Source organism: Rhineura floridana, chromosome 3 (assembly GCF_030035675.1).
Source record: "Rhineura floridana isolate rRhiFlo1 chromosome 3, rRhiFlo1.hap2, whole genome shotgun sequence".
In the NCBI taxonomy this organism is placed as follows: Eukaryota; Metazoa; Chordata; class Lepidosauria; order Squamata; family Rhineuridae; genus Rhineura; species Rhineura floridana.
The window spans coordinates 111,516,193-111,541,068 of record NC_084482.1 but is presented as its reverse complement, the minus strand read 5'-3'; the positions used below and the strand labels follow the sequence as shown (position 1 = coordinate 111,541,068).

Sequence of the window (24,876 nt, the reverse complement as noted above, 5' to 3'; positions counted from 1 at the left end):
AAGGAGTCCGAGAGCAGTAAGGAAAGACAGCTCCCAGGAGCTGCTAGGAAATGTAGGCGTAACCACCACTTTAGGGCATTAATCCAAACTTTACAGGAAACTGATTGAATGCCTACTTCCAAATAGATGGCAGCATTGCCCACACAGGGAGGGAGACCCAGTAATTTCCTAAGAAATACAGACTGGACTCTTTCCATTTGAGAATTAAAGCCCAGGATCCAAATTAGTATGCCATAAGCGAGCTGGGCGAGAGTCTTTGCTTTGTAAGTTTGAATAGCAGAGGGAATGTATTGACCACATTGCATAAAAAGAATCTTAGGATAAGCTGCTGACTAAAATTTGCAGAATCAATTGCCTGCCTATGTTGTTGAGACCAGAAACCAGAACTTTGCATTTGAATCCCTAAGTATTTCATATGGGAAACTTGCTCAATTACATTACTGTTTAAAATCCATTTGTATTGTGTATGAGCTTTAGAAAACACTAAAACTTTGGATTTACAGTAATTAACAATCAGATTATTATTAGATCAGTAGGTGCCAAAAGCAGATAATAACCGATTTAACCCTGTTCTGGACAAGGATAACAATACAGCATCATCAGAATACAAAAGCAATGATATTTTAACAGACAATTTGGGAGCATGAGAATCAACATTATGAAGAAATGGAAATGGACTGCCTTCAAGTCGATCCCGACTTATGGAGACCCTATGAATAAGGTTTTCATGGTAAGCGGTATTCAGAGGGGGTTTACCATTGCCTTCCTCTGAGGCTGAGAGGCAGTGACTGGCCCAAGGTCACCCAGGGAGCTTCATGGCTGCGTGGGGATTTGAACCCTGGTCTCCCAGGTCCTAGTCCAGCCCCTTAACCACTACACCGCACTGGCTCTCATGAAGAATGGGGCTAAATCATTTAAAAATAGATTAAAAAGAAAAGGGCCCAAAATACAACCTTGTCTTACCCCCTTAGTAACAAGGATTGAATTAGTAATTTGACCCTGCCCCCCACATCTAACTTGGCTGGAGGTCTGATTGTATAAGGATTTGATGAGAAATAGTAATGCTTGTGCATACTGCTATTCTGTAATTTAACCCATAGGAGATCTCTTGAAACCAGATCAAAAGCGGACTTAAGATCAGTAAAGGCAGCAAAAAGTTTGCCACCAGGAACTGAAGTAAATTTCTCAGCTAAACGGGCTAAAACACAACAATGGTCTAATGTTGAACAACTGGCTTTAAACCCATCTGTTCCTCACCAATTATGCTATTTTCTTCCATCCAAGCTAAGAGCCTGCTTTTCAGATACCTAGCGTAAAGTTTCCCAATTGATGAGAGAAGGCTGATGGGCTGATGGAAGTTGTTTTGTGCATGCAATGATTTAGTTGGATATGCTGTTGCTCATCATAACAATTCACATTTTAGGTAACATGATTAAATAAATATTTACAAATAATACGGACAAAAAAAGCAATTAAGACCCACAAAACAATTCATATACAAAGCATCAAATTATAACAAGATAACATCAAAATGCAACATAAATGTGTTATCATTAAAATGCCATAAATGCTACAAAAACCTAGAATACAATTGCCAGCATAATTCAAGCTAACATTCACATTGCACAAAACTAATCTAAACACACAATTCCCACATACATAATCCCTTAACAATCTCCTTACATCCACCACATCACTCTATCTGCTCTTCATTTCAACAAAATGCTCCAGTGTTTAACTAAGGAATAACTAACCAATAATAGTGGACAGAAAAACAGGTCCACTAAATAAAAACAAACCAATGGTAGCAGGACAAACAAGAAACATTTATTCCCTCTCCATACATAACATAAGAAGAGCATTGCTGGATTAGACCAATATAGGTCAGCATCCTGTTTCCCACAGTGTTAACCAGATGACTATGGAAAGCCTGTAAACAGGATGTGGGGACATAGATCTTTCCTGTGGTGGTTTCACTGCAATTAGTATTCAGAGGGATACTGCTTCTGATCCTGGAAGTAGCATGTAACCATCAGTGAAGTGAAGGGGTTCCCCCCCTCCAGTGTGCATCACTTTACACTTACATCAAACTACAGTTTCTATTTTGTTGCCCATTTACCCAGTTTGGAGACATCAGACCATTCTATTTTTGTTTTCATTCACATTGGAGAATCCTTGGTTTGATATTCAAAAGTTGAGTGTGCAAATGGAAGTTCAGGAAGCAGTTTTGGGGGGAAAGCATGTTGTATATACTGCCTTCCTGTGTGTGCAAGGTATTGCCATTTCTGCTGTGAGGGTGTGGGGGTATGGACAGGTTGTACACATGTGTCATGTGACATGCACACCTTTTGGTTTACTGCTTGAATATACCAAAGTTCCAAAACACACATACATACACATCGCCCACCCCAAGAGAGTCCACCATCAGAATGTTACCCTGGCTTAAGCACCAGCTGTGGAAGGCCCCCATCCTACCCCAGTTCCTTATTTCAATCAGACTCTGTGTCTAAATCACACAAAAATGCTATTGGGGTGTTCTCTTTTTGATTCTTTTGGTTTCTCTCTCTGTGTTTTTTAAATTCTCTGTCCTATTCCTCCTATAGCCAGAGAACCTCCTGCTGGCATCGAAACTGAAGGGAGCTGCTGTTAAATTGGCTGACTTTGGCCTTGCCATTGAAGTGGAAGGGGAGCAGCAGGCTTGGTTTGGTGAGTGGGGAAAAGCTAGGAAATAGTTACATTTCCGTGGTTCTAGATTTGCTCATGTAACAAACAGGGGGACACAATTGCTTTGAATATTTTCAGCATGTTAGGAATCTAAGCCAAGAACTCTCTGTGCTTCTGTTGCATAAGCGTTACAAATTGTGAACCTATGTGCATGATAATTATTCTCCTGCAGAATAGGAGTATTACAATGATTGCTGGCTTCAAAAGAACAACAAAACAAAAACCCAGATATTGTGTGAATATTTTAGAGCTAACACCTCCCCCCCCACACACACACATTTCTAGCCTCTCGCCAGGGATGGCTAACCTACTGTGCTCCTTCAAATGTTGCTGGACTACAACTCACATGCATTCCAGCCAGTATAGCCAATGGTCACAGATGCTGGGAGTTGTAGTCCAGCAACATGAGACTGGAAGACCATAAGTTAGTCACCCTTGCTTTACGTGTGGTCTGTGTTATATGTCTGCTATGAGTGACTCTGGTTTGGATCACATCAAAGGTACACCTGATTTGTGTTGCTTGCCTTTAAGGATCTGGAAAGCTATATAACTGCATGATCCTGCAACTCGGCTAGATGAGACCAGATAATCTCTGTTGTCCAAACTAATGTAGAACATGCAGAAGAGAGAAAGATTCAAAGTAGCACAATTGCCCATTCAGATAAGAGTTAAGGATGACCAAACAATACATACATATCCAGGTTGTCCATAATCATATAACACATAGGCCACATTCAGACAACCAGATGTGAATGAGTTTCATACATCTGCACAAAGCATCTTTGCTCCTTGCTTTACACAAATGGGCAAACAAGCCAGGTGTGTGTGTATTATGTGCCTTGAAGTCGATTATGACTTATAGCGACCCTCTGAATCAGTAGTCTCCAATAGCATTTGTTATAAACCTCCCTGTTCGGATCTTGTAAATTCAGGTCTGTGGCTTTCTTTATGGAATCAATCCATGTCTTGTTTGATCTTCCTCTTTTTCTATTCCCTTCTGTTTTCCCCAGCATTATTATCTTTTCTAGTGAATCAGGTCTTCTCATTATGTGTCCAAAGTACGATAATCTCAGTTTCATCATTTTAGCTTCTAGTGATAGTTCTGGTTTAATTTGTTCTAACACCCAATTATCTGTCTTTTTTTGCAGTCCATGGTATGCGCAAAGCTCTTCTCCAACACCACATTTCAGTTGTTGTTTTCTTATCCGCTTTTTTCACTGTCCAACTTTCACATCCATACATAGTGTTCAGTGATACATCTTTGCATTTGAAGACCTTTTCTAGTTCTCTCATAGCTGCGCTGCCCAGTCGTAGCCTTCTGATTTCTTATTGTCACCATTTTGGTTAATGACTGTGCCAAGGTATTGATAATCCTTGACAAGTTCAATGTGCTCATTGTCAACTTCAAAGTTACATAAATCTTCTGTTGTCATTACTTTAGTCTTCTTGATGTTCAGCTGTAGTCCTACTTTTGTGCTTTCCTCTTTAGCTTTTCATCAGCATTTGTTTAAAATCATTACTGGTTTCTGCTAGTAGTATGGTATCATCTGCATATTTTAAATTATTGATATTTCTCCCCTCAGTTTTCACATCTCCTTCATCTTGGTCCAATCCTGCTTTCCGTACGATATGTTCTGCATATAGATTAAACATATAGGGTGATAAAATACACCCCTGTGTCACCCCTTTCTGATGGGGAACCAATCGGTTTCTCCGTATTCTGTCCTTACAGTAGCATCTTGTCCAGAGTATAGGTTGCGTATCAGGACAATCAGATGCTGTGGCACCCCCATTTCTTTTAAAGCATTCCATAGCTTTTCATGATCTACACAATCAAAGGCTTTGCTGTAATCTATGAAGTACAGGGTGATTTCCTTCTGAAATTCCTTGGTCCGTTCCATTATCCAATGTATGTTTGCGATATGATCTCTGGTACCTCTTCCCTTTCTAAATCCAGCTTGGACATCTGGCATTTCTCGCTTCATATATGGTAAAAGCCTTTGTTGTAGAATCTTGAGCATTATTTTATTAGCATGGGATATTAAGGCAATGGTTTGATAATTACTCATTCCTGGGGATTCCCTTTCTTTGGAATTGGGATGTATATTGAACACTCCCAGTCTGTGGGCCATTGTTTTCTTTTTCATATTTGTTGACAAATTTTTGTCACAATTTGGACAGATTCAGTCTCAGTAACTTGTAGCAACTCTATTGGTATGCCATCTATTCCTGGTGATTTGTTTCTTCCCAGTATTTTAAGAGCAGCTTTCATCTCACATTCTAAAATTTCTGGTTCTTCATCATACAGTTCCTCTGTGAATGAATCTGTCATCCTTGCATCTCTTGTATAGAGTTCTTCAGGGTATTGCTTCCATATTCCTTTTATTTTATCTTGGTCAGTCAGTGTGTTCCCCTTTTGATTATTCAACATCCCTACTCTTGGTTTGAATTTCCCTTTAACTGCTTTAATCTTTTGGAATAGGGCTCTTGTTGGTGTAGTGGTTAGAGTGTTGGACTACAACCTGGGAGACCAGGGTTCAAATCCCCAACAGCCATGAAACTCACTGGGTGACCTTGGGCCAGTCACTGTCTCTCAGCCTCAGAGGAAGGCAATGGTAAACCACTTCTGAATACCGCTTACCATGAAAACCCTATTCATAGGGTCTCCATAAGTTGGGATTGACTTGAAGGCAGTCCATTTCCATTTTTTCTACCTTTTTTATTATCCTCTTCTATTTCTATACAATAACTATTGTAATAGTTCTCTTTATCCCTACGTATAGTTGCATGTTGGGTTCTAACCATGTTTCTCTCTCCTTTTCCTTTTCCTTTCCTTTTCTCTTTAACCATTTTAAGAGTTTCTTCAGTCATCCATTGAGGTCTTTCTCTCTTTTTAACTAGAGGTATTGTCTTTTTGCTTTCTTCCCTGATAATGTCTCTGACTTCAATCCATAGTTCTTTTGGTTCTCTATCAATTAAGTTTAAAGCCTCAAATCTGTTCCTTATTTGATCTTTATATTCTTCTGGGATGTTCTTTAAATTGTATCTTTTAAATGCACTTAAATTGTATTTTGGCATTATGATTGCTTTGCTGTTCTTTAGCTTTACTCTGATTTTCAATATTACCACTTCATGATTTGTACCGCAGTCTGCTGTTGGTCTTGTTTTTGCAGAAAGTATGGAACTTCTCCATCTTCTGCTACCAATTATATAATCAGTTTGGTTCCTATATTGACCATTTGGTGATGTACACATGTACAATCATCTTTTCGGCTGCTCAAAAAATGTGTTTGCAAGAAACAAATTATTGGCTTCAATAAGCCTTTCTCCTGCTTCATTTCTATCTCCTAAGTCCCATTTTCCCACAATGTCTAGTTCTTCTCTGTTCCCAACTTTTGCATTCCAGTCCCCCATGATTATCAGCACATCTTGTTTTGGTGCGTGATCAATTTCTTCCTGTACTTCTGCATAAAATCTCTCCAATTCTTCTTCTTCTGCATTTGCCGTTGGAGTATAGACTTGGATGATGGTTATGTTAATAGGTTTCCCATTAACTTCCTTGTGGCCTGGGTCACACATGATGTGAAGCGATAGGGTTTAATGAACCATGGCTTAGTATTACATGTGAACCCTGTACAGCAGCTTAACCATGATTTGTTTTTTTGCCAACAAAACAAACGTGGAAGTCAGGCATTATTCCAGAAGTGAGAAACTATATGGTTTCCATAAAAGCCAACAATTTGGAAGCCAACTTTAAACCATGGCTTCATATTCTGGCTGTTAACTATAGTTTTATATTTCTGATATAAAGGAAATTGACTGCGGTTTCATGGCTTGTTTCCCTGCATGGATGATGGGAGGAGTGAAGCAGGAGTGAAGGGACTGCATGTGGGTAAATGAAGCTCATGCATATCTCAGCTTATTAAGCCTAGATTTGATAATCGAAATGTGGCACAGGATTGTTGCACTTCTAATTGGGATAATGCTGCCCTGGGCTCCTTTGGGAGGAAGAGCGGGACACAAAGTTGATAAATAAATAAATAAAATGTACCATAATCAATGCATATTAGACAGAAGCAAGATAGCCTGCAGACATGCACCGTTTGTGGTTTGTTGTCATTACACAACATGTGAGGATTTTGTGTAGCTGAAACATACAAAGCATTTTTAGATCCAGTTATTCAAAGGTGTAGCCTTCAGGTTTGAAAATGTCACCCACCCTGATTTAGATTAAGTAGAGCTCTCTGACTTAGCTGAGTTATGGTAGCTAATATGTTTAGTTAAGGCATATTAGTTCTTTCTTGAGTTTTTTTCACCTTGTTAATGGCATTTTTTTAGATTTGTTTAGGCATTTCATTAAGTCTCCTTGTGTACTAGATTTGGTTTAATTAACTCATGGTAACTTGCAGCTATAAATGCAATTTAATTAGGTCGTCATAACTTATTTTGCTATTGTATTTTTGAGCTGTAGATGCAGGCTGATAAGGGAGTCCATTTATAATTTCTCAAGCCATAAATACATTTTGCAGACATAATTTGTTAGGAGACGGGGCATAACTCAGTAGCACAACACAAACCATTGCATGCAGAAGGCCCCAAAAGGATGTCAGATAACAAGGCTGGAAAAGATCCTTGCTTTAGAGCTTCAGTTAATCAGAGCAGAAAACACTAATCTACATGAACTACCAGCCTATTTTATGAGGGACAAACTAGAAGTGACAGGCGGGAGAGCCATTACAGGGAGCAAAAGGGGCCCTCTTGGTAGTTCTACCACCCTCAGAAGTTTGGGGAGGGTATCCCAGGAGATAGCATTTTCTGTGGCAGCCCCTAAATTGTAGTATTCCCACCCCAGAGAAGCGCATCAGGCACCTTCATTGTACAGCTTTTGTTGTATGCTAATGCACCTCTTTACCCTGGCATTTGACACTTGAGATGTATATTTTATGACTCTCTCTAGTAGTGACTATTTTTAATAATATATTGTATATTGCTGTGACCTGCTCTGGGACCTTCTGTTGAAGGGTGGGTCATTCATTTAATAATAGTAAAAATAATAAATATATATCCTGTTATTGGTTGGTTTCTATTAATTAGCAGCTGCATGCAGCCAGGCCCATAATCAGGGTTTGGCACCATTAGACACTTACCCAGTTTCAATCCCCAGCATCTCGAGGAAGGACTGGGAGTGTCCTCCATATGAAAGCCTGGAGAGCTGCTGCTAATCAGTGTAGACAATACTGAATCAGATGGACCAGTGGTCTGACTCAGTATAAAGGCCGGTAGCAAATGTTCCATTCCTGGGCAAGGTCCTTGAACGAGTGGTTGTGGGCCAGCTCCAGACACTCTTGGATGAGACCGATTATCTGGATCCATTTCAGTCCGGTTTCAGGCCTGGTTTTGGCACAGAAACAGCCTTGGTCGCCCTGTATGATGATCTTTGTCGGGAGAGAGACAGGGGGAGTGTGACTCTGTTGATTCTCCTTGATCTCTCAGAGGCTTTCGATACCATCGACCATGGTATCCTTCTGGGGAGACTGGCTGAGTTGGGAGTGGGAGGTACTGCATTGCAGTGGTTCCGCTCCTACTTGGCAGGTCGCCTCCAGAAGGTGGTGCTTGGGGAACATTGCTTGGCACCCTGGACTCTCCAGTATGGGGTTCCACAGGGGTCAGTTCTGTCCCCCATGCTGTTCAACATCTACATGAAACCGTTGGGTGCGGTCATCCGGAGCTTTGGAGTGTGTTGCCATCAGTATGCTGATGACACGCAGCTCTATTTCTCCTTTTCATCTTCTTCAGTTGAGGCTGTCAATGTGCTGAACCGGTGCCTGGCTGCGACAATGGACTGGATGAGGGCTAATAAACTGAGGTTCAATCCAGACAAGACTGAGATGCTGCTAGTGGGTGGTTCTTCTGACCAGATGGTGGATGTCCAACCTGTCCTGGATGGGGTTGCACTCTCCCTGAAGGAGTAGGTTCGTAGCTTGGGGGTTCTCCTAGAACCATCTCTGTCACTTGAGGCTCAGGTAGCCTTGGTGGCATGGAGTGCCTTCTACCAACTTTGGTTGGTGGCCCAACTATGTCCCTATCTGGACAGGGATAACCTGGCTTCTGTTGTTCATGCTCTGGTAACCTCTAAATTAGATTACTGCAATGCACTCTACGTGGGGCTGCCTTTGAAGACGGTTCGGAAACTGCAGCTTGTGCAAGATGCAGCAGCCAGATTGGTAACAGGGACCAGACGGTCCGAACATGTAAAACCGATTCTGGCCCACTTGCACTAGCTGCTTGTATATTTCCGAGCTCGATTCAAGGTGCTGGTTTTGACCTATAAAGCCTAACACGGCTTGGGACCACGATACCTGATGGAACGCCTCTCCCGTTACGAACCCACCCGTACACTACATTCAAGATCAAAGGCCCTCCTCCAGGTGCCTACTCCAAGGGAAGGTTGGAGGATGGCAACAAGGGAGAGGGCCTTCTCAGTGGTGGCCCCCAAATTATGGAATGATCTTTGTGACGAGGTGCACCTGGCGCCAACACTGTTATCTTTTCGGCGCCAGGTCAAGACTTTCCTCTTCTCCCAGGCATTTTAGCATGTGTTTTATATTGTTTTAAATTTTTAAATTGTGTTTTAAATTGTTTTTTAAAAGATGTATTTTTAAATTGTATATGTTTTTAGTTACTTTAAACCGCCCAGAGAACTTCGGCTATGGGGCGGTATACAAGTATAATAAATAAATAAATAAATAAAATTTTCACTTCTCTGACTTCTAAGACATTGATGACACTTTCTACCATAAATTCGTGGCCACAAGGACTAGATCTTTTTTTCTTTTAATGAAAGTTGAGATTCTCAGGAAGCTGATTTTGACTCTGTCCATTGCCACACTCTGCTTTTCCCACTGAATTGTGACACACACACATAGTCTTGAGCATACTATCTACCCCTACCCTGGCACAGAGGTTATCTCCATGTAGGAGAATGTAATATATTAAGCCTCTCTTAGCCATCTTAAAGGGGATTCAGACAACTATTTGCTTTCCCTTCATAGGGAAACTGTACACAGAGTGCAATCTCAGGAGAAGAAGATTGAAAGGAGGCACACGCCATGGAGGATTTGTTTGTTACTTTACTCATTTGTGACCCTGAACGGTTTTCATGAAAACAACATAGCACAGAAAATGCAACATTTGCTTACATAAAAGCATGGGATATCATGACATACAAATTCTTGCACTAAAATTTAAAATGTAAAGAGAAGACTAGTGAGTTTTCAAAAAACCAAATCATCTTCATGTATTCCTATATGAGCAGTGGAAAGAACAGATGATCATATGTCATAGCAGTGTTTACCAATGCTAAAGCAGATCTGTAACCCAGGCATAGGTTGTCTCTAGTGATATCTGTGATGTTTTTCCCTTCCCTTGTCTGCTAGTATTCTTGGACTTCCTAAATTGAGATTAAAAGTGGGTATAGGTTACACTGGCATACATATGTAATGGAGCCACCATAACAAATGAAGTTATATTAAACAAGTGGAGCCCTGCAATAAAATGTTGCAACATGGAGTGCTTCTGTTCAGGATCCCAGTAACTCCATTCCATTCCCCTCCACTCAATTCCATTCTCCTCCCCTCACTGTTCCTTTGTGCCCCCCCTCCAGTAGTCAGTCACTATTCCATCCTTCCACACTGAACATTTCCCTTCTTCTTTTGGTTAGTTTCCTCCATTTTGTGAGTTTTTTGGGGGAGGTATATGTGGTCGAAACACTTCTGCACATTCTTAGCTACATTCAGTTTGATATTATGAAATGATGTTATTGACGAGGTGTGCCTGGCGCCAGCACTGTTATCTTTTCGGCGCCAGGTCAAGACTTTCCTCTTCTCCCAGGCATTTTAACATGTGTTTTATACTGTTTAAATTTTTAAATTGTGTTTTAAATTGTTTTTATAAGATCTGTTTTAAATTGTATTTGTTTTAATGTTTTTAGTTACTGTAAACCGCCCAGAGAGCTTCGGCTATGGGGCGGTATACAAGTATAATAAAATAAATGAATAAAATGCAGACAATAAGACAATTCTTTCCATTTGTTTATTTGCGTGTTTATTGTATTTATATTCCACTCTTTTTCCCGAAGGAGCCCAGGGCTCTCTGTGTCTCCTTCTCCCTTTCCAGCCACTCTATTGCATTCCCCCCTTGCTTGTCATTCCTCCCCCGCCCTCATTCATTCAACATTCCTTGCCACTGAGTTCTTATGTGGCTGTTTTGGGGAGGTCCTCCCCTTTAAAAGCTTTTTCTAAAAAAATTTTTTTATATCTACACACCTTGGGCTTATAGTGAGACTACTTATGCCTTTCTCTTGCATGTGGGTAGTGAGGTTTTGACTCAGCTCCACAAGCATGGGAAGACTCAAATTTGGAATGGTTTTCGGCAGAATTGCTCCCCGATTAGGGATGAGGGAGAAATTCTATTCAGTTTGCATTTAAATCTGAATATATCCAATTTGCACTTTACGAAATAATATGAGAATCGAAAAACAGCTGTACTTCAAAATTCACACATCCACATTTTGTGATGAGGTGCTCTAACCCAAGCAATGTTTACAAAAATCCATAAAATAAAGTGTGCACAAAATGAATATATTGGTGAAAATAACATCAAAAATGCATTATATTAGGATAAATTGCTTTCAAAAATTTGTACATTAGTAAAAACTGCATACAAAAATGTATTTATTAGAAGAAATTCACACTGATACTGAAGAATTTTCATGAGGATTTATTTTGAAAAATCACAAATTGCTCTTTAAATGTGGAGAACTGAAGAGCAGAAAAATGAGAAACTGAGAGAAGCAAAATGACAGATAATTCCATCCCTATCTCAGCTTGCATCCTGTGCAGAACAAACAAGAGGTTCAGTGGGAATATAAAATAACATTTCCCTATGCTATTCCTGTTCTTGGTGTCTGAATTCTGGTGTTAAATAATCTCAAGACTGTTAATTGTTTTGTGCTTTGAGCTACAGATTCTGCTGGGACCAATGTAACTAGTTGCATATTGTAATTCTTTGTCCTCCCAGGTTTTGCAGGTACTCCAGGCTATCTTTCCCCTGAAGTGCTCCGAAAGGATCCCTATGGCAAAGCTGTGGACTTGTGGGCATGTGGTAAGCGAGGATATGTTTTGAAAATGGATATATAGGCAAGATAGACTTTGGGGAAAGAGATGGAGACCACTATGATAATCTCACCATGATTTGTATTACATACAGTCCCTATCTTGTCCATAGGGCTTGGTTACTTCTAAGATGTATTTAGCAGTCTTTGTTGGTGCTGCTCTGTAAGCCACATTATTAATGACAGTGGGCTGGTAAACCATATATTTGATAGGATCCTAATTGTACAGTATGAAAGAGGAAGTGAACAGCCACTGTCATCCCCTGTTGTGGCTCTCAAATGGAAGGCCATGTCTTTTCCACTTCTACTATCAGAATAATTCTTTACATCTATGCAAGATATGAACCAGAGTGGTGCAGTGCCTAGAGTGCTGCGTGACCTTGGCTCAGTCACTATTTCTCAGCCTAAACTACCTTGCAGGATTGTTGTGAATATAAAATGGGAGAGAACTGTGTATGTCACCTTAAGCTCTTCGGAGGAAAGGTGAGATATAAGTGTTACAAAAAAAAATCATTTGGAAACCTGGGATATGCTCAGTATTTGAATGCTATTGTAAAGGCAACGGGAAGGCTTTTTTTCCTTAAGTGCCCCTTCTGACGGGTGGATAACCCCTCAGCTTACAGGAAAAGTAACAAACTCTTTCTGGTCAACTCAATACACCACGCAATATGGCAAACCCATGTATTAATTATGGCTCACAACCATAATGCGCACTAGAGGGAACCTAGAAGAAGATGGGCTGAAAATCTTACAACAAAACCTTACTCCTATGACCAGTGGGGAAAACAGCCAAGTACTGGGTGAATGAGCTTTTAGCAGCCAGGAAACACTATGCTGTAAAGATTATGGATTTATGGAATTAGCATTCACCAGAGAGAACTTCCACAGTCATTAACAAGAACAATTTGGAGATTAAAAATTGTGTTTCTGGATGTTTGTTACTTTGAGAGTCCATTACATCCCCCCATTACCATAGCATCAAAGAGCCGCTCATTCATTAATCTATTTATCCTCACCATTCTTTTGAGAATTAGAGCAAAGCTCTTATTCATATTGTAAAAATGAGAAAAGGAAGCATAGTAAAGCTACATCACTTGTAGAGCTCAAATGAGTTGTTGTGGCAGAGCAGAAAGTGAGCGCAGGTATCTTGAATTAAATTTCATGACTGGATGCTGTATCAGATGAAATGTTGTTCCTCGATGCAAAACACCTGGCTTCCTATGGCATTTTTAAAATATTTGATGTGATTACTGAACTGAGAAGATCTTCTGAATGGTAAGAACTGAAATAGTTCATGTCTTGGTACGATGACAAGGTGCTGCCACCTCCTAAGTAGGGTGACTTCTGAAGAGTTTCCAATGGAGTCTCTGGCAGTCTCTATGAGAAAGTCTGTTTGTCAACAATAATATCTTTTTTGCAGTATCCCACAAAATCAATTATTTTTAAAAAATCAAATAAACAGCTCTCTCTCTCTCTCTCAATGCCCCCCACCCCAACTCTCTCTGCATGAGGCTAGGCTGCAAGTATATGTCACCTATTTGGCATGTTGATGCATCAGTGACTCATTTAATTAAACGTTTTACCTTCAACCTGATTTTCACAGCACACACATGGGGAGAACATTTTTTTTCTGTGTTGGATTGCAGAATGTTAATTAATTAATTAATTAATTAGATTTATATCCCACCCACCCTCCCAGTGGGAGCCCAGGGCAGCAAACAAAAGCAGTAAAACACTCTAAAACATCATAAAAACACACTTTAAAATATATTAAAACAAAACATCTTTCAAAACATCTTTTAAAAAAAAGCTTTAAAAATGCATTAAAAAGCAATTCCAACACAGATGCAGACTGGGATAAGGTGTCTACTTAATAGGTTTGTTGAAAGAGGAAGGCCTTCAGTAGGTGCCAAAAAGATAACAGAGATGGCACCTGTCTAATATTTAACGGGAGGGAATTCCAAAGGGTAGGTGCCACTACACTAAAGGTCTGCTTCCTATGTTGTGCGGAATGGACCTCCTGATGAGATGGTGTCTGCAGGAGGCTCTCACCTGCAGAGCACAATAAATGACTGGGTATATAAGGGGTAAGATGGTCTTTCAGGTATCCTGGTTCCAAGCTGTATAGGGCTTTGTACACCAAAACCAGCACCTTCAACCTAGCTCGGTAGCTAATAGGTAGCCAGTGCAATTCCTTCAGCAGCAGGGTAACATGTTGGCGATACCCTGGCCCAGTGAGCAGTCTTGCTGCTGCATTTTTGCACCAGCTGCAGCTTCCAGACCAATCTCAATGCAGCCCCACATACAGCGCATTACAGTAATCCAGCCTGGAGATTACCAGTGCATGGACAACAGTGATCAGGCTATCCTGGCCCAGAAATGGCTGCAGCTATCTTACCAGCTGAAGGTGGTGAAAGGCACTCCTAGCCACTGAAGTCAGCTGGGCCTCTAGCGACAAAGATGGACTGAGGATTACCCCCAGACTACTTTCAGACCCCATCCGAAGCAGGCACCTGACCAATTATCTGAACTCGGGAACCACCAACCCACTGCACCTCTGTCTTGTTAGGATTCATACTCAGTTTATTGGCCTGCATCCAGCCCACCACCGAGTCCAGGCAGCAGTCCAGGGCTTGCGCAGCCTCTCCCGATTCAGATGTTATAGAGCAATAGAGCTATCATGCCTACTGCCCCAAATCTCCTGATGACCACTCCCAAGGGCTTCATATAGATGTAAAACGGTATGGGGGACAAGATGGTACCCTGCAGCACCCCACATCACAACTGCCAGGGGGACAAAAGACAATCATGCTATTCTCTAAAAACAACCCTGGAGATAGGATCAGTACTACTGTAAAGCAGTGCCTCAGATACCCATCTCACCAAGTCAGCCCAGAAGGATATCATGGTCAATGGTATCAACAGCCACTGAGAGATCAAGTACGAATAACAGGGTCGCACCCCCCGTGTCCTTCTCCTGATAACCAGGCCTGAACCAAGACTGGATGTTGCACTAAGCAGATTAGGAACATACATCATAGGTTATATTTTCAATCAGAAAACATAATGAATGCTCACTAAATAGCCAATGTAGTCTAATCTCTCTGCAAAGAAATCAGGTTGAATGCTCAATGCACAGGTTGTCAGGCAAGTTCTGATGCAAACTGATGATTCAGCTTGAACAAAATATATACATAGGTCTCAGCCCTTGATAATTCAGACAAAAAGGAACAATTTCACACATGCTGGTGTGATGCTGGGTGTTCAATAACGTATCTAGCTCTCTGCTTAGGAGGCTCACTGGTAGCATAGGCCTGCTGTTCCAGTCTTCTGAGTCAGTGAACTTACCCTTTTTCCCACCTGCACTTGGCTGGAGCTTATGTAACAATGCCTCCCCCTCCCTTTCTCACACAGGAGTTATTCTCTATATTCTGCTGGTTGGCTATCCTCCTTTCTGGGATGAGGATCAACATCGACTATACCAGCAGATCAAAGCTGGAGCCTATGATGTAAGTGATCCAAAAAAAAATCCCCTTGTTGTCTTTTAATAATTCTTGTCTCCTGCCTTGTACTTATTTATTTGAATAATTCTTATTTCCCGTCTTGTTTTGTCCACACAGCACCAGGTTTGAAAGCTAATTGAGAACTAATGTGGTGTAGTGGTTAGTGTGTTGGACTACGAGAGGAAGCCTAGGCTTAAATCACCAGTCACAGAGGGGGTTTTTTGTGTGTATTTGCTTGCATGATTTCCATCTGTGGCCTTGGATGACTGAAAGGAACATGTGTATTGTGGCAATTTCCACTCCTGTTTCCATTTCTGATGAAATTCTCTGACATTCCTAGTTCTACACAGAAAAGCCTCTATCCTCTAGATTCCTTTCTGGTTCCACACACTAGACATTACTCCAGCTTTACTCACCAGGTACTAACTCCTCTCTGTTTCTTGCTTTGTGGATGAGCCTAAAAAATAAAATAAAAAATTGAAAGGAATTTTTTAAAAAGTCAGTTGTGAAAAGCCACACCAAAAAGATGCTGGGTCAAGCAGAGCAACTTGTATATAGCCACCAAGCCCCCTACCCCACCCCAACAGTTAAAGTGCAAGGGGCTATGTTTTTTCCTCTATATACACAAAAGCTGAACAGAACACATAGCAGGGCTTTTCTTTTTCCTGTGTGTGTAATAAGCTGTCAAACCTGGAACAGGATGGCAATTCAGCCGAGAGATCAGATTTAAGCAGAGCATTTACAGCCCTTGGCCCCCACCCAGTGGTCATTCTGTGCAACATTTACTGCTTTGATGGACTATACTTAGCAAGAAAGGCACTCAGACCTAATGTGAAACTACTTTTTGTAACCACGCTACTGGGTGGAAATCAGCCCACCCAGTAAAAATATAAATAAAATCTGACAGTATCCTGTATGTCTCAGAGCCCATTTCCTGCAAAATGGATGCTTTCATCCCTTCCCCATCTCAAATCCACATCATTGTAGCGTGCAAAAAGACACTGTACAAATAGACCATGCTACACAGAGGATGCACAAATGGGGTGGGTGGGTTCTGATCATATTGTTAGGAAATGTTTTGTCCCTTTGCTCTTATAGTTTCCTTCTCCTGAGTGGGATACTGTCACTCCTGAAGCAAAAGATCTCATCAATAAAATGTTGACAATAAACCCATCCAAACGTATCACAGCAGCAGAAGCTCTGAAGCACCCATGGATATCAGTAAGTGCACCTTACATTTTCTAGAAGCTGCTCAGATTCTGAGGATTGTCCCTGGATGATAATATTCATAAGATAGTTTTTAGAGGGTCTCAGTGGAACAAAATGACATCTTTGTGATGCAAAGACATGCACATCCTTTGCATATTGATTAACATATATTATATGAGGTGCATACCATAAGTATACATCAGGATAAACTTCCTAACTGTTAGAGCCATACGACAATGGAACCAATTACCTAGCGAGGTAGTGGGCTCTCCGACACTGGAGGCATTCAAGAGGCAGCTGGACAGCCATCTGTCGGAAATGCTTTGATTTTGATTCCTGGATTGAGCAGGGGGTTGGACTTGATGGCCTTATAAGCCCCTTCTACTATACTATGATTCTATGATACCATGCATACTTGTTTTCGGCAACTGGTTGTGTGGATCAAAAATCATTGAACTATTCACTAATAAGCCTGTTGTTTATGCTGTCCACTTACACCTATCAAAATGTTCTACCAGCAACATAACTAACTTAAGAAGAGTGGAAAATATATAGTTTTAAAAATTAGCCAGTATTCTAACTCAGCTGTGCTCCCAGAATAAAAATGTTGCAGAGGACTTTGACAAGTCTTTTTAATAATCCTAACCCTATGCACTCAGAATCAGGAAGCGTGACAGGACAGCTTATAGAGTGGTGATTCCCATTAAAGCAATATGTTCAGTTTCTTTTCTGGAACATTTTTACTTGTGTTGCTGGCTTCTCAAGTGTAGTTGCCAGAGACTGCTAAACAAAACTTCTTTGTTTTAGGATTTACTGGCTTGGGCCCTTTTCTAAGGGCTGCAAAATTTATATTTAGGTCTCTGCCTTGAATATCCCTTGCTCTTGAAAAATACAGTAGTCTGAACTATCAGTGCATAAAATAATCAGATTGCAGGTTACTTAAGCTGCTAATCACCTAATGAACCATCTCCAGCATTTCTAGTGAAGCAGAATAAAGAACAAATGAATATCCTGGAAAACTACTTTACACAAACCGTTAAAGTTTTATTTGCTGCTGCTTGGAGAATTCAAAGATACAGTTGCGGGACCATGTCTAATATATGAGTGCACATTTAAGAGACAGAGATGTTGCAAAGTTCACACTTGTATGTGCAGAAATGAAATAATTATCCTGCACAAAAGTGAGGCTGTAAGAAGCTGAGAAACATCTAGTCTAATCCATTGCACAAAGGCTAGAGTCTCAATATCCAGATTTCCCAGTTGATTTTACTGATCTTATCCAGTTTGCAGTGTTGTGGACAGAGCACATAAGGTGATCAGAGAAACAGAACGAAGGAATATAACTAGTAAAACAAACCAGGTTGCTAAAACAAGGTAGACATCTCTATTTTCTATTCCCTTCCATTTCTGAGCAGACTTTCTTTCTGTCTTACAGCATCGTTCCACCGTGGCTTCTTGCATGCACAGGCAGGAGACTGTGGACTGCTTGAAGAAGTTCAATGCCAGAAGGAAGCTAAAGGTAATCCATATCTCCTCTCTAACTCATAGGTGCTTCTCTAGGAAATCAGTATACGTCACTGATTTGTTTTCACTTTCATTTATTTTCCCATGTTCATCGCTTAGCTCTGTCAGCCAAGACTTTGACTTTCACACTGGCCACCTTCATACTGAGAAAGGACAGGACTGCCTAGATATCTAAGTCTTTGAATCACAAGGACTGAATGCCATAGGATAAAGGAGAGCACTGGCGTTCTTCCCTATTTTTTCTTGTTGTATAACCAGATGTTCATTTCTGTGGAGGGGATTCACTTCAGCTGTGGTAGTGCTTTTGTCACCATTTCCTGTTCAGAATTTCATGGCAGATCAAAGACTTGATAAAGTCCACTGAAATTATTCCTGAGAGCTTTTTTTAAAAATAGTATTTATTAGGGTTTTTTTAAAGAGCTTAACAATAACAAGAGAAACCATAGACATCAACAAATACAACATACAGTATAACAGAGACATGAAATATGCTGTAAAGCACAAGGAAGGAAGGACGACATAAGAGGACTGGGCCAAAGTGATAAAAGGGCAGTTCTAAGACAATGTAGTGCTGAGTCGTCTGATAGAATCTTTCCAAAAGGAGGACTGAGTCGCTGGAGGATATACCCCCGTATCAGACATAGTAATAAAGGTTATGAAGGGGAACCAGACCGCCTCAAATGCTTTGGGTTTGGACTGACCCCTTCATAACCTCAGGGTGTTAGCTTTTCAGCAAGCACAATACGCCATATACATCTATACCATGTGCTTCAGAGAAATTGGCTGAGGTTTTCCAGCCAGCCAAAATAGTCATTCAAGTGGCCACTAGTAAGAAAACAATAAGCTCCCAGTGAAGAAATTTACTGCTAACATTGATGGAGAGGAGGGCGATGGATGCAGTCTTCGGAAACTGCTGTTTGGTGATTTGTGACATATGATCAAAAACCAAATCCCAGAACACAGACATATGGGGACAAGGCAACTACATCTGCATGAAGTAACCCTGATCATCCCATCCTCTCCAACAATTGGGTGATAGAGTACTAGTCATGTAGCTCAATCTCACCAGAGGTGCCCTGATAGTTGTGGACACTGTTTGAATGGAGCACCTTTCCAGTAATTGTCCCAGATTGAATCTGGGATTGTGATCCATAATTCCTGAGGGTTGAAGCTGAGACGTTGGCAAACAAAAATTGCCTCCCCAGAGCCATGGAAGCTGAATTCCTAAGGGCACGTTCAATGAACTTTCTTCAAATAAATGAAACTGGGATAAATATCCAAATTCACTATTTTCAGATCAGTCAACCCAGCCCTAAACTGGGGACAAAGATCAGTATCACCTTCCTCCAAAGGCTTGTTGGATATCTCCATGAGCTGTTATTCTATCTCCTTAGCTGTGCAGGTTTGCAACCTTGGGGCTCGAGGCTAATAAGATTACTGGGCAAGGTAACAGAAAATGATTTGTGTTTGCTTTTCATCCAGTAATCTTGTTACTGCTTCCATTATGTTAATGTAATCTTATTATATATGACCTCTAACTAGCTCATGGCGTTGATTGGAAAACTGAGAAACGTGTGTGTGTGTGTGTGTGAGAGAGAGAGAGAGAGAGAGAGTAGAAGGAGACAAAGGGTATCAAAGAGACATATCCTGGTTGATCTTTTTCACTTTCTCCCTGAAAAGTTATACTTTGTTGTATGTTTTGAATCCAGTGTAACAAGCAGGAGTAAATGCTATACTCCATCATGCTAATGCAGTATCTTTATCCAGTTGCAGTATGTCCCACTTTTCTTCAACATAGTGGGGAAACATTTGGTGTGCAGTCCTGTTGATACATGTGTAGAGTGTGTTCTTTTCCAACAAGAAAATGGGAAGTCCTAACTGGGAGTTGGTTGGGGTAAAATAGTAGGAGAGCAGGGATCTATAACCAGTTCTTTTATTAACTTGCAGAGGATGGCTCTGAAGATGTTACCTCAGTACTGTACCTTAGTCTTCCCATCTGTAAAATGGATGTGAGGAGACCGATCTGCTCTTTGACATCTATGGGACAATATGCTATGTGAGAAGAGATATGTGTAGTAATAGTAGTAGTAATAGTGGTAGTTGTGGTAGATTTTATTATCAGGTGCTAAAACTGAATTGCTGTAGAAATACATGCCACATATAAATCTGTCTCTAAATGTCCATATTTTTTAATTTTACAAGTGAAGCAAATATAGGGTTACCATGTTGGAATCTTGGAATTAGGCACAGCACAGATAGGAAGGCAGGTTGTTCTTGGTGGGGTGGGCACAGAGGGGCTCCTATTGCAGATGTGTCTGTGAAGTCTAGTTCTTACTGCAGCTTCTGTGAGATCATATATGTAGGTTTCCACTTAAGATCCAACAGGAAACCCTTCAGTAACTCCTAGAAATCTGTCAGTTGGCCTGTCTCATCAATGCATGGATGTTGTTGCTTGTTCATTGGAGAATGAAATCCTATTAACACTGCAAGAAAAGATATTGAGTCTCTATAAGATGGTTATAATAAACCCCTGCCACCACCACTGAGATCCTCCGTGGCGCAGAGTGGTAAGCGGCGGTAATGCAGCTGAAGCTCTGCTCATGGCCGGAGTTCGATTCCAATGGAAGAAGGAAGTCGAATCTCCGGTAAAAGGGGTCAAGGTCCACTCAGCCTTCCATCCATCTGTGGTCGGTAAAATGAGTACCCGGCATATGCTGGGGGGTAAAGAAAGGCCGGGGAAGGAACTGGCAATCCCACCCCATATATACGGTCTGCCTAGTAAACGTCGCAAGACGTCACCCTAAGAGTCGGCAACGACTCGCACTATAAGTGCGGGGACACCTTTACCTTTTACCACCACTGAGAAACTTACAGAGTAGTTAAAAATCCCTGAGCCACTATCCAATGACTTGTTTTCTGCAAACAGTTAGCTATATCTATTAATATCATTCCTGAACTATATTCATCATGCACCTGGAACAATGCCAAAGATACATCCCTCTTGGAGCCCCAGCCAGCTCTGTTTTCCACTAGATGTCTTTAAGGGGAAGGAGATTAAGGTGGGGGAAGGGATGGACCTGATTCTGAACCCAATGATGTGTCCTGTTTCCCCCCCTTTTCTTTTTGTCTTTTGTGTGTTTCAGGGTGCAATTCTCACTACGATGCTAGCAACCCGGAATTTTTCTGGTAGGTAACCCAACTCAATATTTACTTGCTGCCTCTTTGTTTATGTAGCCTGGCCAGTGTGATAGGCTCTCTAAACTCTGGTTCTTGTTGAAAAAGACTGGGTATAGGGCATTTTCATGCATAACTCTGAAGCAGGGATAGGGAACATCTGGCCCTGCAGATGTTGTTGGACTCCAACTCACATTAGCCCCAGCCAGCATGGACAATGGTCAGGTATGATGGGAGTTGTAGTCCAACAAAATCTGGACTGGAGGGCCAAAGGTTATAGAAGAACTTTGGAGTTCTTGCTGTTATTTGTACATGTGGTCAAACGTTAATGCCGGAAAGAAAACAGAAGAGAGCCATTTTAAGTTTACATTGCATCCTTTTTGGTTTGGTATTATTGAAGGTGAATTTAGCATTATGTATGCAAATGTCTTTGGACCCCTGCTCCAAACATGCATAATGTATAAATATATCTGCTGGATTTTACTAGAAACTCAATTGACAAGGTTATCTGTTGGTTGTAGGGATGGAATCCATTGGCTGATGTTGGTTTGAAAGTATTCCGTCAACCTAACAGGCTGGCATCCATTTGAGTTTTGTATGAACTAGCTGCTGCTTTTACGATCTTTTTTTTTTTTTGCTCAGAAAAAATACCAGTATTAATTTAGTTTTTGAGGTGGATTTTGTTTTTAAAAGTCAGTTTTCAAAAATAGCCAAGGAAATTCGCAACATTAAAATCCGATCCTCAGCGATTGAGAATAAGTGAATTAATGGAAAATTCGGTACCAAATCCAAATTAGGCAGAATTCTGGCACATCCAGTTGGTTGTCACTTAGCCCATTCTAACATTTCTGTAGTTTCCCAGCAAGTTGCACCTTTGCAATGTGCATACAGATATAATTTGGAAAGCAAGAAATTGGGACTACAATGGCATCCTATGGGGATGGTTTGATTTATGCTGAAAACTAAGAATTTTTTACTTTTGATTTACTGATGAAAATCAGATGCTTTTTGGTATAGCTTGCATTTAATTTGGTGTTTTGATCTTTCTGGTTGCAGTGCATGCAAGGGAACAGGGCACTGCAAAGAATGGACATGGTTAGACTGATATGTGCTCTAGTTTTCACTATAGCACAGTGTTAACACTCAGATTATTTTACTGTGTACTTATTTTAAAAAAACTGTATCCAGCTTTTCACTATCTAGGTCTCAAAGTGGTGTATAATAATAAAAATATAGAATGCACAAAAATTAAATCTCAAAAATTTAAAACCTGAAAAATTTAAAATCTCAGAAATTTAATACAAAAAATGTCAGAAAATTTTAAAACAGCAGAGAAGCATTCATAGTGCAAAGGCATCCTGAAAGAAAATGGTTTTAACCAGGTGTCTGAAACTCAGCTGGGATGGTGTCTGTCTGATTTCTAGTGGGAGGGAATTCCACAGAGTTGGGTCCATATTGCTGAAGGCATGACTTCTCATTGACATGAGTCATGTAAACCACATGTGGGCAATCTGCAGCTTTTGGATCATATGTGTCTCCCCCAGCCCAGGCTCTGCCCACTGTCAGCTCCAGCCAACTGGCATGCAGCCCCAGGCCACTTACCTACCACCACATGTGGTCCTTGGGGGCAAAAGGGCTGCCCACCCCTGATGTAAACAACTCAGTACAACTATTATGGAATGATGGTTATGACGAGGTGCGCCTGGCGCCAACACTGTTATCTTTTCGGTGCCAGGTCAAGACTTTCCTCTTCTCCCAGGCATTTTAGCATGTGTTTTATACTGTTTAAATTTTTAAATTGTGTTTTAAATTGTTTTTATAAGATCTGTTTTAAATTGTATTTGTTTTAATGTTTTTAGTTACTGTAAACCGCCCAGAGAGCTTTGGCTATGGGGCGGTATACAAGTATGTATGTATAAATAAATAAATAAATAAATAAATAAGGGGTTATCTTCATACACCAAAGGCTTTTAATATTTGGGATGATTTGTTTGCAGTGTTCCTATTCTATAAATGTTTCCAGATTTCACCATCTTAGTGAAATTGTGGACATTTTAGCATGCCAAGAACAGAAACATGTTTAGATTTGCCAAATGTACCCGCAATCTGCCTCTAAGTTTGGGTTTCAATTCTGTGCTTAGTTATGCATGCAGAAAAGGCACAGAATAGCTAACAGCACATTCCTGTCCCATTGTGTTTAATGGCACCTACTTACCTGGAATAAGTGTGCATGGAATTGCTGCATAAGTCTAGTGCAAGGTTGTTGCCTTGATTAAAAATAATTTAGTTTAGTAAAGCAAAAAAGTATTAATTTATTAACGATCATTTAAAAATCCTGAAATATTTATGTAAAATGTTTTGTAGCTGTCCGTTATGTTAGGAACTTCATCCTGATATTGTTTCTGCACAAACCCTTCGTTTCATGGGACATCTACTTCAACAAGGATTTCCTTGTTGTAGCAGCCTGGGGAGAAAGCACTGCAGGCATAGGGGAATGTGTCCCATAGACCTATTCCTGGAGTATGACTTAAATGTCTGGTATCCAGACATAGCTCACATGTTACTTATTTCAGGAACTTGTGGCTCTCCAGATGTTGCTAGACTATGACTCCCATTATCTCTGACCATTGGCCACACTGACTGTAGCTGATAAGGGTTGGAGTGCAACAAAAGGTTCCCCACCCCCAACTTATTTCCAAAAGTCCCTAAATAATCCAATTTAAACATGGAAATAATGTTTGTAAGGGATGCTAAGGGCTGAGAAGAATTCATTGTAAGATTTAATAAGATTCATGCATTCTTCAGCCTCAGGGGTGGGAGGGATTGAGGGATGCTTGCTTCTTAAAGTGAACATTTCGTAATTTTGAAAAAGAAAGGAAGATACTTCTCATGCATAAGACCTCCCACACTACAGTTCAGCTTTTTATATAAAATATCCAGTAAGCTTTCCCTCTTTCCTTCCCTGCCCTGGTTCCATGCTGTGATAACTACTTAAAGTGAAAAGCCCACAGTTTGCAGATAATTATACACAACCAGGGCTACAGTTGATCACAGATTTATGTGCACTTACACTGGGGTCCTATACATGCTTATCTGGGGGTGGAGGTGGGGAGTAAGCCCTATTGAAACAGTGGGGCTTATGTCTCTGCATAGACACATATAGGATTGCACTGCATAGGAGGCTTAAGTGTGCCTTACTCTGTACTGGATTGTAGCTTAGAGCTATCCAGCAGAAAGGTGATATCAGTACTTAACTCAGGAACCTGACTTGTGTCTTTTAGCATGTCATATTCATAAATAGGTATTAATCATATACACATAGGTCACAAAGAAGTGACACAGCACAATTAATCATTCCAAAAATGCTTTGTCACACACCGCTGGAAGGGCTGCTGTCAGCAGATCAGTGCATCTGCCAGTCTTCTTCCCTCAACAGAAGACTCACATGATCACCTTTATTTGGCAGCATTTTACATTAGCTTTAAATTGTTAATGGGGAAAAAAGAAAGGAATTTCAACTTGTACTCTGGAGAGGGAGCTATTTTGTGGACAGGTAGTGGTGCCCAAAAT

General features: G+C 40.7%; 1 protein-coding gene across 4 annotated transcripts in view; it reads left to right on the top strand.

Annotated features, from left to right (window-relative positions):
- Positions 1–24,876, top strand: part of CAMK2A (calcium/calmodulin dependent protein kinase II alpha) — a 204,394-nt gene that overhangs the window by 146,311 nt on the left and 33,207 nt on the right. For all 4 annotated transcript variants that reach the window (XM_061617364.1, XM_061617361.1, XM_061617363.1 and 1 more), the window contains 6 exons: positions 2,604–2,706; positions 11,803–11,886; positions 15,311–15,405; positions 16,498–16,620; positions 18,044–18,127; positions 21,276–21,318. In XM_061617364.1, coding sequence (XP_061473348.1) covers positions 2,604–2,706; positions 11,803–11,886; positions 15,311–15,405; positions 16,498–16,620; positions 18,044–18,127; positions 21,276–21,318 — 532 coding nt within the window. The remainder of the gene's footprint in view (positions 1–2,603; positions 2,707–11,802; positions 11,887–15,310; positions 15,406–16,497; positions 16,621–18,043; positions 18,128–21,275; positions 21,319–24,876) is intronic.